General features: G+C 44.3%; 1 protein-coding gene across 1 annotated transcript in view; it reads right to left on the bottom strand.

Moving 5' to 3' along the window:
* VPS13D (vacuolar protein sorting 13 homolog D) overlaps positions 1-16,897 on the bottom strand; it is a 244,587-nt gene that overhangs the window by 164,435 nt on the left and 63,255 nt on the right. Inside the window, exons 23-30 of the mRNA XM_066606699.1 lie at positions 15,589-15,715; positions 15,293-15,473; positions 14,229-14,411; positions 7,436-7,613; positions 5,065-5,275; positions 4,785-4,956; positions 2,366-2,481; positions 638-850 (exon numbers count right to left, since the gene is read on the bottom strand). Coding sequence (XP_066462796.1) covers positions 638-850; positions 2,366-2,481; positions 4,785-4,956; positions 5,065-5,275; positions 7,436-7,613; positions 14,229-14,411; positions 15,293-15,473; positions 15,589-15,715 — 1,381 coding nt within the window. The remainder of the gene's footprint in view (positions 1-637; positions 851-2,365; positions 2,482-4,784; positions 4,957-5,064; positions 5,276-7,435; positions 7,614-14,228; positions 14,412-15,292; positions 15,474-15,588; positions 15,716-16,897) is intronic.

Raw genomic sequence — 16,897 nt, 5'->3', positions numbered from 1 at the left:
TGCACAGTAGACGGAGACAGATGTCGAACAACGGTGGGAGGGCAAGGTTAACTCGCCACTCATGAATAGGAGGGCCTCAGGCTGCAAGAGATAATAGTTTATTTAGTTCAGTGGTTTTCTTGAAACTAGCTGAGTGATTGGTGAAACAAGGTTGTCTATCAGCAGTTGATGTCAAATAGTAGAGCATAAAGCTGGTGACAGATTCCCTTCATGATGGAGGCCCAAACTTGGTCAGGGTATAAATGAGAAGAAGACATCTTGGTTCGGCAAGTCGGGTAAAATATTTCAGATTAGGCTGGCAATGCAACCTGTTGACTTTAATGAATTCTGAGACTGTAACTTAAGGCCCTTTTACATGGGACAATTATTGTTGGGAGTTGTTCAAAATCCAGTGCTCCCGCGGCATTATGAGCGTTAGTCGTCCCGTGTAAATGCATGCAGAGACAGAGAGAGTCGTTCAGTTTCAGCATGCTTCAGTACTGAGGCGGCCGCTGCTTACAGTGCATGGAGAGTTCTGTAGGAATTACATCTCTAATTCATACCAGCAAAAGACGTGTAAAACGGAGTCAAACCTCTATAGATAAAATGTAACAAGACAGCAGAGAATCTCCCATTAATGGCTGCGCGGCCTCCTTACCGGTGATGTAACTCTATCTGCAAGGAGCCGGGGTTGCTGTTGCTCTTGGATGGCTGTAGGATGCAGTTGAACACGTTGGGCTTCTGGGAGGTGGGTGGCTTGTGTCCAGTGTAACGAGTGTCGAAGGCCATCATAGAATGGGAAACCAGGTTAATGGATTTAGTCTGGTTCGAAAAGCTCTCAAAAAGCAGCTTCGATTTTTTAAAGTCAAACCTAAAAGTGAAGAAAACGTAAAATTACAATTAGTGAAGGCAACACAAAATGTACTGATATCAATCAGCTTCCACGAATCCTGCCGGCTTCAGACTGTCAGGAACTTCACCTTCTGCACTAAACGTTAAGAATTAAAAGTGTATTCTAATGGGGAGGGTGTAAAGGAGGAGTTAAAAAAAAGTGTCACGCCAGAATTGTGGAATCTAAAAGTAGAAACTTTTTTACTGTTTTTTTTTTTCTCCAGACAAGAATTTCAAGTTTGGGATTTTTTACACCAGACTTCCACCTTTTTGTAGTAATGTGGGCAGTGTTCGGTAACAAGGGGTGCGCCCACAGCAGCCCATCAAGTAAACTTTATCGCAGTAAACTGGCGTAAATTATAGCTGAAATCTGCGTCCATTCGTACGGACATGGATTTTGCTTTGGCACTTGGGCAGCCCGAGATGTGCCTAATATATTAAAGGGGTTGTCTGGGACTTCTAATATTGATGACCTATCCTCAGAATAGGTCATCACTAGTTGATTCGTGGGGGCCCAACGCCTCGGGATCACTGATGATTATGTCAACATGGCAGCTGTCCAGTTTGGTACTAGGGGCACAGCTACCACTGAATTCACAGAGGGCTGCCGCAATACGGACAACACTATCTGCTTCCAGCACCATCGTCATTGGCAGACCGATGATCTGATGATTGGTGTGGATACTGAGTGCGGACCCCTACAGAACAACTCCTGACGTCTAATCCCAGGAAAAGGTCATCAATATTAAAAGTCCCAGACAACCCCTTTAAGAGACGTGCACTTATTAACATATTAGGCACATCTTCCAATGGCAGAGCAGCATATTAGGACAGGTATAGGAAATGCCATTCTTAAAGGGGTTTTCCGAGATAAAGCTTCTTTATAATACCATATCCCCAATGTACTAAACATAATAAAGAGCTCATACTCACCCCCTGGTCCCTCGCCGACAGGTCCCGTAAATGAGCTGTTGCAGCCAATGACACAGCTCAGTGACGATCACTGAGCTGCCATTGGCTGCAGCAGCAGGTTTACAGAACGTCATAGGCTGACTGCAGCCTGTAACAATATGTCACCAGAGAGACCTGGAACCGCCGGCGAGGGATGAGCAAGAAGCAGTAAGTATGAGCTCTTTATAAAACCGTGTTCCCAGTGTGTAAAACTTGATAAAGAAGCTTTATGTCGGACGACCCCCTTAACAGGCCAGCTCCTTTGTGTTTTATGTGATCCTCATTAAAGTCACTGATTGTTATTAGTAAGAGGGAACATACACTATGTCTCCATATTACTCTACGGCACTTATGTTAACAGCAAAAATGCTTTAATCAGCTTTTTCCGTAACTTTCACAGACCGCTGCTCTCATAGTGATTGAGCTGACGTGGAAACATGGATTGTCCCACCCTACAGGACAAAGCCCCACCCATCGAACATTAACAATCACTCATCTAATACAGAAGTGAAAAAGGTTATTCCCTGAACAATCCCTTTCTTACCGAGCTAGAGATTGGCTTACTCCATCTTTTCCTTTGTCTTCAAGAAGTTCCAGGCTGACATTGACCATATCAATGAGGAAAGACACGCTGGTGTAGACCTCGCCACTTAAGACAGTCTGCAGTGAAGAAGAACAAGTACAAAATATAAAAAAGTCATCCTTACTAGCACTTATATACTCTTATGAACCTTCTAATGTTTTCCATCGCACTCTAGTTTGCTATGGATCTTCAGAGCAGAAACTGCACAAAAAATCTGAAGCGAGTCTTAAGCGGGCTGCCAAGTTTAGAAAACCCATTTTCATACATCAAATACAGAATTCCGAGTTAATACGGGGGTCCCTCTGTTCAGGATCCTCATTGCTTGGCCAGAGATAGTTACAAGGAGCACCTCTCTTCCCTGTGCTGCTCTACATAGACAATCAACTTATGTGATTGGACACTGTGCAATACTTCATTTCTCCTGTGGTGGTGCTGCAGGGAAACCGAACCCTTAGGCTGGGTTCACAAGGGGCGTAAATCCCACGGAAACCCACGTTTGACGCGGGTTTTGAAGTGGCTTCGCCGTCTGTTATGCACTTCGGCTATGTCTCTCCATAAGGAGGAGAGATGGCCGCAGCGGGAACAACGATACAATTGACATGCCATGGCTTTGAATTCTGCGCAGCATGTCAGTTTCAGCACAACTTAGTCACAACGGATTGGCCGCAGCGTGTGAATGAGATTTTTGCAAATCTTGTTCACTTTGCTGCTTAGGCTTGGTTTTAGGATTGACCCTGGAATTTCCGTGCAGAAAGTCCGCACGTAAATTCTGTGGCAATTCCACCCCGTGTGAACCCAACCTTACTGTCAGGTTTGCCCACATATAAAAAGCTGATTTGCTTGGGTTTCCAGCAGGGGTCACTATGTGATCAGTTTATTGTCAAGGCACCTGTCTAGCAAGTAGGCACTGACGAAAGCAGAGAACCCCTGTATAATATAACCGCCTCTTCTCTAATTGAACGTCCCAGCAGCCAGCTCCATGACCGTCAAATACAGACGATTTATTGCTATCAATATGGGAGCAATCATTATAAGTACTGAACCCTGATTGGGGTCTATTCCGGATTCTTCTAGAAAATCTGCGTGCTAGAAATTTCAGTAATATTTGTGTCACATGGGACTACCCTATGAGATCTGGTTAGTGTCACATTAGGAACTTCACATTACAGTGATTGTGGGGTCTCTCTTGTCAGGGCGGTTGCCCTGCTTTTGCATATGTAAAGTCTGTTAACATATTGATGCTTAATAGGGAGAGTTTCAGCCAGTTCCCTTGATCCTTCTAGACACACATGCAGCAACACCTGTAGAGCGTAAACCTCCACGAGTCACTGTTAAACTATGACAACTGCCCCTTCGAGTTGAGGACAGGATGGCCAAACCGTTTCATTTCCATACAATCTCAACGATTTTGGCTAGTGGTAGGTTTTGTATTGTTGGCTATATTAGGGTTCATTAAGAAGTATGTGCTTGCTGGCCTATTTGTTTTTGTTTTGGCATCTATAACATAAGTATCACAAATATTTGAACACTATATATCTTATTGGTATAATTTATTACCCTTTCCTGGTTAGAACAGCTCATTTTCCCAATAGAAAACAATAAAATCAAACACTTTAAAAGGGTGTTTGTTGCCACATTTTTTTTAATGATAATTAATGACAGGGGTCTTAATGAAGATTATAGAGCTACGTTTAGTATTTTGAAGCGTTTCCCCACTCCTCAAACATAAACATTAAAGCATCCCGCAATGCATGCAAATGAAAAGTGGACTGTCCGATGGGCGATCCATCTCACGCTCTGGGCGCTCTTCTAGCTTTGATGTTTAAGCAACCCCCCTTCCTTGATAAACGTCTCCAGCATCTTGCATTGCAAGGTTTTCTTGCATGCGCTGTTAAAAGGAATCTGGCACGTGCGCGATGAATTACTGGCCACTGGACAAGTCAAGAACGATGTCACTTTCATGCACAGTCCTCAGTGCGGCGCATGCATGGAAAGCCTTGAAACGCAAGACGTCTCCAGTGGCTGGAGATGTTCATTAAGACCTCTAGGGAATGGGAAGGGGGGGGGGGGTATTTAAACATTAGAGCTAGGAGAGAGCTTGGAAAAGAGTGTGAGATTGATGGCTCATATCAGGAGCTCCGCTTTGCATTTGTGTACTGCAAGGGAAGCGCTTCAAGATTTGTATTAGTGGAGGTAGCTTTGTAGTCTGCAATAACATTAGCATTTGATATAATTGAAAAACAAATGTGGTGATAGACTCTCTTTAAGTGGCCAAATAGCTCCAGCCTTACATGATAGGCAGAAGATACCGTTTTTGCAGCCCTTTCTAATGAGGACAATTATAAAATACCATCATACATAATGCAGAGACTCTTCTTACATGAATCCTTGGATCCTGCAGGTCATACGGCCGCATGAAATCCTCCACAGGTTCTCCTAAGTTATTCTCCAGCAGCCCTTTGATTAATTTATATTTCCCAAGATCAAGAGAGCAGTGTATGGAGGACAGACTGCCGTGGACCGACATGTCAGGGACAGAATGGCTTATTTCTCTAGGGAAAAAACAAAACACAGAAACACTAATCTTTTGCAGAAGAGCAGCAGAACGCTCAGTGGGATCTGCATCTAACTCTACAGAACTTCTCCAAATCCAGACTTACTTATCCAAGTTCCTCTCGAGCTGTAACTTCAGTCGGCACCGTTCTGTTAGCAGACTCCCACCCATTTGTCTGACCATGTAGGATGGAAACAAAAGGTCTGATCGCAATTTCTCCTGACCGCCAAATATTTCTCTAGGATGTCTCTCAGCAGCAAAGATGTCCATGTCCTGAAGGTCAACCACAATGCAGTCTAACAAGCAGATGTGCTCATCTACAAGCAGAAAAAAAAGACCACAACAGACAGTTAGAGCATCATTAAATATTCCAGCTGATAACATCTAGCAGCTGGAAACAAGAATGATATTAGATCAGTGGTGGTCTGACGACTGGGACTGTTATACTGATCGCTAGAACATGGGGCCTGAGTCATACCCACCTATCTAACATCTATCACCCAACCAGTGCATAGGTGATAAATGGGATCTACTGAAATAGACTTTTAAAGCGTTTTCCTGGTTTCAAGTTAAAGGGGTTTTCTAAAGTATGTAATGTAGCCACTACTTATATAGAAAGGTCTGGTTCAGATACGCTGTTTCGCCATTTCCCTGCCAGTCACATGACCAATTTTACTGTTGCAAGGACACTGGTCATCACTGGCAGCGGCCAAAGTCGTAGTGCCGAACACACCTCCAGTGGTCGACGTGTTGTAGCATCATGTGACTAACTTCTCCCCTCTGGGCTGTCATCTTCTATTCTGTCCCCTGTTGGCAGGTTCGGGCTGTGAGGATGGAGGGGACGGAGCGGTTCAGGCTATGTAGTAAGGGAGATGATGGGTAGCTACCTGTTATAACCTTAGGTTGCTTATTGTGGTGACTCTTGGATTTTTGGTGTAGTGTTCACACTGTGTTAATTGTTTTTAAGCATGTGCACCCGTGTATTTCTGCATGGATAATACACCTTGCTGTGTTACTAGGTCTAGGTTACAGTAGCATGTTTTGGTATGCTACAGGTATTTCATGCACACTTACAGTTGTTCTTGGAGTGTAGCTTCCTGTAACACAAGTGGGAGGAATCAGACCGTCTTCTTGTATTGGGCTTGATGAGCTGAATGACATGTAGTGGTGATGTGACCGGCAGATCTCTCTATGTAACTAGTGACCACACTACATACTGCAGAAAAGGTTTTTGCCTGGAAAACCTCTTTAATAACGCTTAATCACTGTACAATGAAAAGTTGTGGGCACATTAGGCTCTGTTCGGGTTACATTTTCAGCTGAATTGGGAGGTATGTATCTCTGACGGGACGCTGTGAAGTATACTACTTTGTTCTGCATACCCTTGTATGGACTAGTTGACTAGGCCATATTGGTACTGAAAAACAGAATGTACAAGGAGTACAGAGGCCAAAAGGATACTCTTTCGGCCTTTGCTGGGTGAATGGAACCCCATATGTTTGATATGCTTTTCCCAACATGGCATGATCCAGAGAGAAACTAAACCAAGGTATAAAGGAACTGCTAGTTTCATCCCTGACCATGCCATGATTAAGGCTCATGTGCTTGAGCTGAACCACATAGGCGTCCAGCAAGTGCACTCACTTTTTAACATGATGTAATAAAGTTTGGTTTTCATTTATCACTCTGGAGTACCGGAATAAATCTTTCCCCTCTGCCTCCTATAACCTACAGCCGTATCTTCCGTGCACCCGTCCTATGGAGAGAGCGCTGACACGGTGGCGAGCTGCTCTACCATTTCTTCGCTTGGTTAGTGGAATACTCAGACTTTAGATGACTTTTTTCTTTAATAATCAGATTTAAAACCATTTAAGTCAATTTTCCCATTAGGAAGTCCTCTCTATATGCCCTAGTAGAGCATATGGATGTCATGGAGGCGGTGCACTTTCTAGAAGCCCCTTGTTTAATCCAGAGCAGAAAGAGGATTCAGGTCCAACATCTATAACATTGTCACCGATTGATATGAATGGGATATCGTATACCACCACATTAATCCTGCTGTGGTCATTACAGAATAAATGAACAGCTGCCTCTTAGCTTGCCAGGGTAATTAAAAGGGGTTTTCCAGGTTACGCTAGCTGTCAGTTCTGGGATATAGTGGAGTGGAAGCCGCTGCTCCGACCGGTGTAATGGCCGGCATAATTGCAAGTTATGGTCTCATTGAAATCAATGGGAGCTGAGCCTGCAATTACAAACACCAGCCACTAAACAGGGGTCGGAGCAGCGGTTTCTGCACTGGCCACGGGGTGTCCTGTACTGACAGCGGCCGCTGGCTGTGACACCCCCTTAAGTCACTAGACTCATAGTAACCAGCTGATTGACAGGAGGTCCTCTGTTAGAGTAGGAGTTGGTCAGATGCGACAATCCCTTTAATTTGGATGCTGAATGAGGAACTCGATGTGGTCTAAAAATCTTACCAGGATTATCAGGACCTTCCGGTGCACTAGGTGTTTTTGGTTCCTTTTTAGACTTTAAGGTTGATGCCATAACTAGACCTTCTACCGGCTCATAGTCGATGCTTGCTCTGAGGTCACTCCTTCTGGAACTGAGTTTGTGCTCTGGAGTAACGATGGGCGATGACGATTTACCCAAGCTCTAATTGTAAGGGAAAAAAATACAGTTAATGACTTTGACTTAACTATCTGGTTGACACTACAGTGTACTCAACCAGTGGGTTATCATTGCTAAACACTAATACTACTCAGAAAGTGCCGGCACATCATAATCATACCTGAATCCCTGTATAAGACGCTGACAATCCTTTACCATATTAACCAGCGGAAAACACTGGACTGATTTGGGTGAAAACAACAATATTATGTCAATTTATTTTACAGAGGCTCTCCAGGAATTTAAGTAAGTGGGCGCCCTCCGTCTTGCCTTCGAGAGACAATCCTAGAATGCAGCTAGGACGGGCAGCTTGCATAGTGATGAGGAGGCGGCGGTGGAGCCAGGATCAGCGGAGGATTTTGTGCGGTTCTGTATATAACTGCGGATGCCGCAGCCACGGTAAGTGTGTCCGGCCCGACAGGAATGGACAGCGTGATTAACAAATCACTGGAGTCGGACGCAACCTTCCCCAACATCAGCCAGCATACTGCTTAGAAGGGTCCCACAGACATTCACCCAGCAATAGAAGCCTGTACTAGTAACACCCCAACCACCCTGGTTCTTTTGGGTAAGCCCTTATATACTACTATATAGTACAGCAAACATTGGAAACCCCATCAAAAGCATGCAGTATGATCACCAAAAACTCATGCATAGCACACAACTGAATATCGGAGGCAGAGAAAGTACCACACATCCAATGACCGCACTGACTTTGGAAGCAGACGAGCACTTCTGGGGCTGCTAACCAATTATTATCTTCTTCACTCTTCCTGCTCTTTGTTGATTTTTTAGATTTGTATCATTACTGCAGATCTAGAATAAATGCGTTTATCTGGTCGCTGTACCCCCACACCTTCTATATGCCCATGGTTTACACTGTAGCCCAATTTATATACATCAGCCAATGTGTATAAACACAAGCCCCCTCTGCCCAACAACTGATACTTAAAAAGCAGGACATTAATTAACCCCGTCAGTGGCCAATAAATAAATATGCAACACACAAACAAACAGGAAAGAGAAATAGCAAATAGTGCTGGAAAAAAATGCAATCCACATTTATGGGAATTCTTGGATTATAACCTGAAATAGGTCCAGTTTTACCGTTTCAATCAGTTCCATTACAATACTAGTGACTGCTACATAGCGTGTGGATAGATCATCTGGTGCCGCCCAGAGGTATCTGTAGGGCATACCTGCTATTCGTTTATGTCATTGCAGGCCACGGCTATGACCAGTAACTGCACGGTGCCACAACTGTTTGGGTATGTGAGCCTCTCACCTGGCCTCATGATGCTTAGCGCTGCAGCTCTGCTTTGTCAGATTGGCTACTATGTACAAGCATAACCTCCTCCAAAATCCAGGGCTTCCTTAGCCAGGGAATCTTCTGGCATAACCCCTTAGTGACGTGGGTGATTTGGGATTTAAGAACCCAATGATTTTTTGGAAATTTTCATCTCCACTTTCTTTCAAAAGCAATAATTTTTTTTTATTTCCATACACATGGCCACGGCAAAAAATTGTATTATATAACTTTTATTACATTTTTTTTGAGGGAAAGAAAGAAAAAAACACCAACATTCTGCCATTGTTTTTTGCGTGTTTCCCCCCCCCCCCCCAGTTTCCATGGCAACTCATCGGCCATATGCGATAACATTGCGGTGGGCTAATGAAGTCACAGAGGAAGCTCGCTCCCTCTTTAAACCCTTCACATGCCAGGACATACAATTATGTCCTGTGGCCTTAAGAGGTTAAAAAGGTATTCCCAATATTGGCCGATTGGTAAGAGAGTCTCACTGCTGAGACCCTCCACGATCCCAAGAACAGGGGTCCTGTGTCCCTCTCTTCTTCTGAAGGCTTACTGCACCAGTTAGTCTTTTTACTGCGAATGGGAGCGGTGGTCACATATCTGCAGTGACGCTCCATTCATCTTCAATGGGACTGCCGGAGGTAGCTGATCGCTTGTACTCGGCTATTTCCATCAACCCCATTGAAATGAGTGGAGTAGCGCTTTGCAGGTCTGACCGCTGCTACATTCAATCTCTACGTCACTATAAGTAGGTGCAATGAACCCACAGCAATGAGAAGAGGATCCTCAGGATCGGTGGGAGATCTCCACGGGATTTGGATAGGTGATCAATCCCTCATGACCCCTCCAGCACACACTAAGCTCACTGCACCTCTCACACCGAGGAGGAGATTTTATGGTGCAACGGTCAAGCATGCGCTATGCTGCTCCATTCACCTGTAATGGGACTGTCGAAGATAGTTGAGTGCAATTTCCATCAGTTCCATTAAAGGTAATCTCAGCCACCGCTCCATACAATCTCCATGTCACTGCAGGGGTTTCAGCGAGTCCACATTGAGGAGGAGGGAGAGATCACAGGACCCCTGTTCTCGGGATCAGTGGGGGTCTCAGGGGTGAGAACCCCAACGATCAGACTTTTATCACCAATCCTATGGATAAGTTATAGGTCAGTTTTGGGGCTACCCCTTTATGGTCCTTTTAAAAGGACTAATGATCAGACACAAATGTTTGCTTCCTGATCATCGGCTCTTCTAAATATACTAGGAATCAGCTGATGAATCTAGAAACGCTGCGTCCTTCATGCCAGCGTAAAAACGACGGCCCTTTGGAAGCAGATCACCGTTTATACCAGCAGATTTGCTGCCAAATAGGATAGAAAAAAACTGCTCACCACCGCAGGACCGGATCAGTCCTCATGTGAACAGGAAGGTGCAAGGAAAAACACTTGCTCCAGCAGCAAACCCACAGGTCACAGGAAAAGCAGAACTTCCAGCACTCTCAGAAATTACATGTAACATCTTAAGGAAATACACTCTTTGTCAAAAGAAATCCAGCCCCTAGAACAAGTTGCTGTTTCACTGTACAACTCGGCATGCAGTTCCATCTCAGGCAGATATGTAAATGATGAGAGTTGTGGTGATTAGATGAACAGTCTTGTCACCGGAGGCCCTATAAGTGGTTCCCCCCCCTTGGCCTATAAAAGGCTCTCGGAGGCCCCTGGTGTGTAGTGACCTCTTCTTCCACTTGTGTAGCGCTTGTTGACCACTAGACGCCTCTACGATGCAGAGAAGAGATGTCACCCCGTTACCAGAGTCTGAGAGGGGCGCATTATTGGGATGTGAGAAGCTGGATGGTCGTATCGATGAATTGTCCCCCACCGGCCGTTCTGACCAGACTGTTAGGAGGTGTTGGGATCAGTGGATGTGTGAGGACACACAAGACGACCAAGTTCAGGACCTCCGACAGACCACCAGTAGAGAGGAGCGTCTGACCAGACTGTTAGGGAGTGTTGGGACCAGTGGATGTGTGAGGGCACACAAGGTGACTGGGCTCAGGACGCCCCCTACAGACCACCAGTAGAAAGGATCATCTAATCGTCCGACAAGCATGAGCAGCTCCAACTGTTTCATTGTCCGCTATCCAGAAACAGGGTACTAGAGCCTCCATGCCCGCCTGTATCACATCTTGCATCCAAACTAGAGGCAGTACAACACGGTATTAGAGCCTCCATGCCCGCCTGTATCACATCTTGTATCCAAGCTAGAGGTGGTACAACAGGGTACTAGAGTCTCCATGCCCACCCGTATCACATCTTGTATCCAAGCAGGAGGGGCTACAACAGGGTGCTAGAGCCTCTATGTCTTCCGGTATCACATCTTGTATCCAAGCTAGAGGTGGTACAGCAGAGTACTAGAGCCTCTATGTCTACCCGTATCACATCTTGTATCCAAGCTAGAGGCGATACAGCAGAGTACTAGAGCCTCCCTACAAGGGGTCAGTTCTCCACAATCAATTCTCCCTTTGCTCCGATACTGTAATCACTTACTTATATCAATGTTAGAATCACACAGAGAAAGTTTCAATCCATTTCTACAACTTCTTCTAGGGGAGGGATGGGTTTTGACAATAAATATACATTATGAAGCAGGGGATAAAAAGGGAGCACTAAGCATCCTGCTTCTCCTGTGAGATGTGCTGCCAAGTATAGGGGACAAACACGTGTCCCCATACCAGTAATCCCTGGCTGTGTGTATGGCAGTAACGAGCACCGACGGACATGATACTTGTGGACCAGCACTCATTATAAGGTCCCTTCGGTGGATTCAAGCACAATTAGTGGTTCATTCGTAGCCGCACAATATGTGGCCAACTCAAGAACATAGAAAAACATGGGCTCTTATTGAGGGTGGCGCTAGGTAGGATACAATCATACAGACAGCAGTTGAAAGGACGGTGACATTATGGGTGATGGCAGGGGGGGAAGGGGGGGTGATTCGTTACCACAACGTGAGCTGTTTCTTTAGTGAATAATCCAGCAGAATTCCATAAGATTTAGAAAGACACTCTCAAACCCCAAAAGTAGATGCTATACCTTCAATAACACAGGATCCTTGTATGAAGACCCGTGTAAAATTAAATCCTTTAAAATAAATAAAAGTTAAAAAAAAAAACACGGGAAAAAATGCATATAACGATGATATTTGTGCTGATGTAATGATTACAGCTGAAACCGTCAACAAAACATAACAACCACCTGTATAATCCCATTAGGGAGTTCAGAGTTATTACAGGAGGGTCCCAAATGCAGATCTCCATCAAGCAGAGAGCGTCTTCCAACGTTCTCTTAGGAGCGAATGGAATATCAATACATTACATAGACGACCACAGATTTCAATTGGTGCCGTGTGAGGCTTTATTTCCCCGTGGTAGTACTGAAGGGGAATTGAGAAGCGCCGAGCACCTCTGCCGATTACAGTATATAATTACCATGGCGGCTCATTGTAAACTAGTGAGAGTGTTAAATCAAACTTCTTTTGAAAGCGTTCCTCCAGTTATAAATCATTGCTAACATATGTTAAACACAAACGAAAAGTTTTTCGCCTGTATTAAAGAGCCACTCTGGCAAAAATACATTTTTCAATCTCTGCCCCTCACCTGATTGCCACTCTGGATGTCTCCTATGTACATTGCAGTTACTTCCATGTAGAGCAGTCTCCTAATACTTATCAGGCACCATCTTGATGCTGAGACTTCTCCCTGCTCCCTTTCTCTATGCTCTGTTAACACTCTTATGATGCATTGACACTGCACCACATGACTAGCCAGAGCCAGTACCATCTCTGCCTGCTGGGAGGACACTGCTATTAACTCCTGTATTCTATATTCACCTAAATAAACTACAGTCCACAACTGTGTGACAGGAGCCTCTAATCATCAGCAGTAACTGTGGCAGAAGTTTTTGTCCTCCCCCCTTTGTGGTATAGTCCATGTAGTATCATCATACAGGGATAATACTGACAGAAAAACGGACTTATTGAGACAACATAAAGCAAAGTAATTCTCCGGTGGTCAGAATGAGATCACATGACCGCCTGAGGAGAAGGACTACAGGACGTTTCAGATAGAAAGGAACTAACCAATATAATACTAGCCGACTTATATATAGTGGAGGACCAGTTATAGAATAAACGAAAAAGAAATTTCACCGGAGTGGCCCTTCAATTAAGGAACTGTGGCTTCTTTAAGGAATGTCTATTGAACCTCTTGATGCCAGACATTATTTGCATTAATCAGCAGGCAGAGTGGATAAGTCAACCACTGAGCCTGCTTCACCCACTTGGAGAGCTATGATGTAAAGCCTCTAATAGAGGCCAAGGCTTTCTGTGGGTACACACGGCTATCAGGCAGAGATTGTGGCCATGTCTTCAGAAGACAACCTCAGTCCATATTCAGGCATATGAAATTCACAGAGAGGGGTCCGCATTTAGGATCCCCCTCTATGAGCCATAATGGAGAGTCAATCTCTACATGCAGCTTCTGCTCTGTTAGACTCGAGCAGTCCTTGTATTTCATGCATGGCCAGTCAACCGAATAGCCGCCATAGGATACTACACTACACAGCTTGTACATTTATTACACGATCAACCATTAATCTGACATGTAATACTACTTTTACCCAGCAATGACCACTAGGGCAAAGTATGGCCAGCTGGAACTTACACCAACCATCAATACTATATTTATTGAAGGGGATGTCTTCATGAAGCAACCCCTTTAATGCTTCATGTTACCCAGTCTACAAAATGGGGACCCTACTTTTTAACTACACAAGTGACCTAATGGTGGTTAGTTGTTGCATAGTTGAAGTGGTTCTGCCAAGATATAAAAAGTTATCCCCGATGCATAGGATAGAGAATAACCTTGTGTTTGGTGGGGGTCTGACTGCTGGGACCTCTATCCTAAGAATGGGGGTTCCCAAAGGTCCCTGCATTAATGGAATGGAGGACACACATGTCATTTTAATGACCGTATGAGCACTCAGCAATTTCTGGTGCGGTTACTGAAATGAATGGATCCATAGTGCGCATGCGCATCCCTCAACTCCATTCATGTTAAGGACCTTCAGGAACCCAATTCTCAAAATCAGTGGGAGTCCCAGCGGTCAGACCCCCGCTGATCATAAAGCGATCCCCTATCCGGTGAATAGCACATAACTTTATATCTTGACACAACGCCTTTACGCATTTCATGGAAGTAGTGGTTATGTAATAGATTATAATTTTCATTACCTTGTCTTTTAGGCAGAATGTCCCCGGGGCTCCTGAGAACAAAAAGCGGTTCTTCACTTTGAGTTTCCCAAGGTTGGCAACAATTAAGTTATTCGATCGGGAGCTTTCAGGTATGAGAAGCACAGGGGCTCCAGCCTCAATGTCCAGCAAGATTCGAGAGGCCATCTGCGCCTGATCTCTGACCTTAAACACAAATATTTAAAAACACTTTGAGAGTCAAGCATTGATTTAAAGAAAAAAAATATAGAGAAAAAAGGTATCCTAAAAAACTGGTAGATCATGATGCCTACACAAGAATATTAAGAGAAGAAAAAGAAAGAGAAAAAGAGAAAGAAAAAAGGAGGAAGAAATTGAAGAAAAAAAACAACTTTAAGGAAAAATAAAAAAACATAAATTAGCTTTTATCACCAAATACAGTAACCAGTTTAGAAAAAAAATTAGGGAAATATTGCAAGAAAACTGACCCATTTTAAAAAATGACCTCGTCCTTATGGAAATGTGGACCAAGTGTACTTCAAAAGAAGGGAGTGTGAGGAAGGGTAGAAATGGAGTTGGGTGAAAGTACAGACTCAAGGCCCATTTACACGTAACGATTATCGCTCAAACGTCGTTCAAAGTACCGAAAATGAGTGATAATCGTTATATGTAAACGCAGTCATCGTGCACTTTTCGTTTGAACAATGATTTTAAGGTGAACCTAAAATCCATCATTCAGACACAGAGATAAAGTGTCCCTCAATAGACCACATTCTGTTATCTCCACGGGAGTCGGCAGATAACATTGTAATTTGCTGGCCACCAAGAGTAGAACAATGCAGCTGTTTGCACAGCTGGGCGTGTGATTAATCACATGCTGGGCTCTGCAAACAGGCCCTGGAGGTCATTTTCCATGCAAATGAAGATGATAAAGTGTTAATGCCCATTAACACTTTAAGCAATTAGATTGCAAAATCTTTCAATCTTTCAGTCATTTTAAAGATTATCTTTGCGTGTAAATGGGCCTTTAGTTTTGGGAGCACTCTCCAATTATACACTGTAGAACTAATCAGACGTTCTCCACTTACAGTTTGGCCTTGAATAGCCGCTCTCTGACGGCCTAAGACGTCTTGTAATTGTGTGAAGTGCTGGATAAAGGAAACCACTTCGGACTGGAAGCGCTGAGTGTGCACATACTGCACAGAGGCCATCCTCAGGCTCACACGCATGTCATACTCTCTCTGCAGTTTGGGATCAGGAGAGCCGTACCTAAAAAATATTTGGAATAAAATCTTCAATAATTTGCACTAAAAATAACGATCGCCAAACAATTTAAATTCCCCCCAAAAACTGCACAACAAGAGGGAGAGAAAAAAAATCGTACTTGAAAATGTGGAAGATCAGCGCCTCGTCCCCACTGGTGGTGAAGCGCTCGGTGTACAACTCGCCGTGTACAGTCAAGTCGCTCAGTGACAGGCTGCCAATGCTCCCCTGCAAAGCTAAATCTCCCTCTGAAGTAAGAAACAAAAGGAAATCATTGTTTAAAATCTAAACACACAATTTAATGAAAATGAGTTAAAAGATGCTAAAAGTGTACGCAGCTAAGTAACCCAAAGCAGAAGTGCCTCTCAGAGAGACCGTTACTGCTTCATTGCTTCTAACATGCAGCATGAAGCAACTCTGCTAGGCATCTTGATTAAAACCATCCTATGTTTGGCCTTTCCCAAAATCCAGTCCTCGCAGACCCCCAAACAGGTCGTGTTTTCAGGATTTCCTCAGTATTGTACAGGTGATGTAATTATTGTCAGTGCCCCAGACATTGCCGCAGGGGTTCTTACTATAGGAGATCCTGAAAACATGATGGCCGTCCATGAGGACTAGAGTTAGGAAACACTGGTGTATACAGCTCCTATGCAAATCTATGTATCGGTGGAAACTGTCTACAAACAACTGCAGTAAGTCTGATTCTGCAGTCATGATACACTCCACCCAGGTTTTTTCTTGCAAACCCACTGATAACAGATTTGTATGGAGGAATGCTTAAAGGTGTTGCACCAGAATGACAAGTTATTCGCTATCCACAGGTTAGGGAATAACTTGGTGAGCGGTAGGGGGGGGCTCATCACTGAGACCACCACCAATCCTGAAAACGGGCATCCTGTGTCCCCTCTCTTCCTCCGTGTGGAGTCGCTTCACCCCCCGTAGTGATGTCAGAATGAATAAACCGCCACTGAACATGTGCTGCCACTGCTCCATTCATTTCAATGGAACTGACGAAAATACCCGATCGCCTGCCGCTCAGCTATGTCCAGCAGTCCTATTAAAAATCAATGAAGCAGCAGCGACCTTGTGCAGCAGCGCTCCATTCAGTCTGCTCCTCACTGCAGCGGGTGCAGTAAGCCTGCAGAGAGGAGAATTGGGGACATGGGACCCCTGTTCTCAGAACAGTGGGGTTCCCAGCGGTCGTACCCCCAACAATCAACAATTTATTCCATATCCTGTGGATAGAGGGTAAATTGTGATTTTGGTACAACACCGTTAAGATGGACATGACAGCTCTTCGGACATGTCTGCATTAGTAAATATATGTGCGCCCCTTTCCCATGAAATTATAATTCTGGAGCATTTTCTTAGAACCCAGTAATTCTTCACGGAAATATATAAATAAACTGAAAGCTGGGTGTTACCATTCT

Source organism: Eleutherodactylus coqui, chromosome 6 (assembly GCF_035609145.1).
Source record: "Eleutherodactylus coqui strain aEleCoq1 chromosome 6, aEleCoq1.hap1, whole genome shotgun sequence".
Lineage (NCBI taxonomy): Eukaryota > Metazoa > Chordata > Amphibia > Anura > Eleutherodactylidae > Eleutherodactylus > Eleutherodactylus coqui.
Note: the sequence above shows the minus strand (reverse complement) of the source record. Positions and strands in the feature narration are given on the sequence as shown.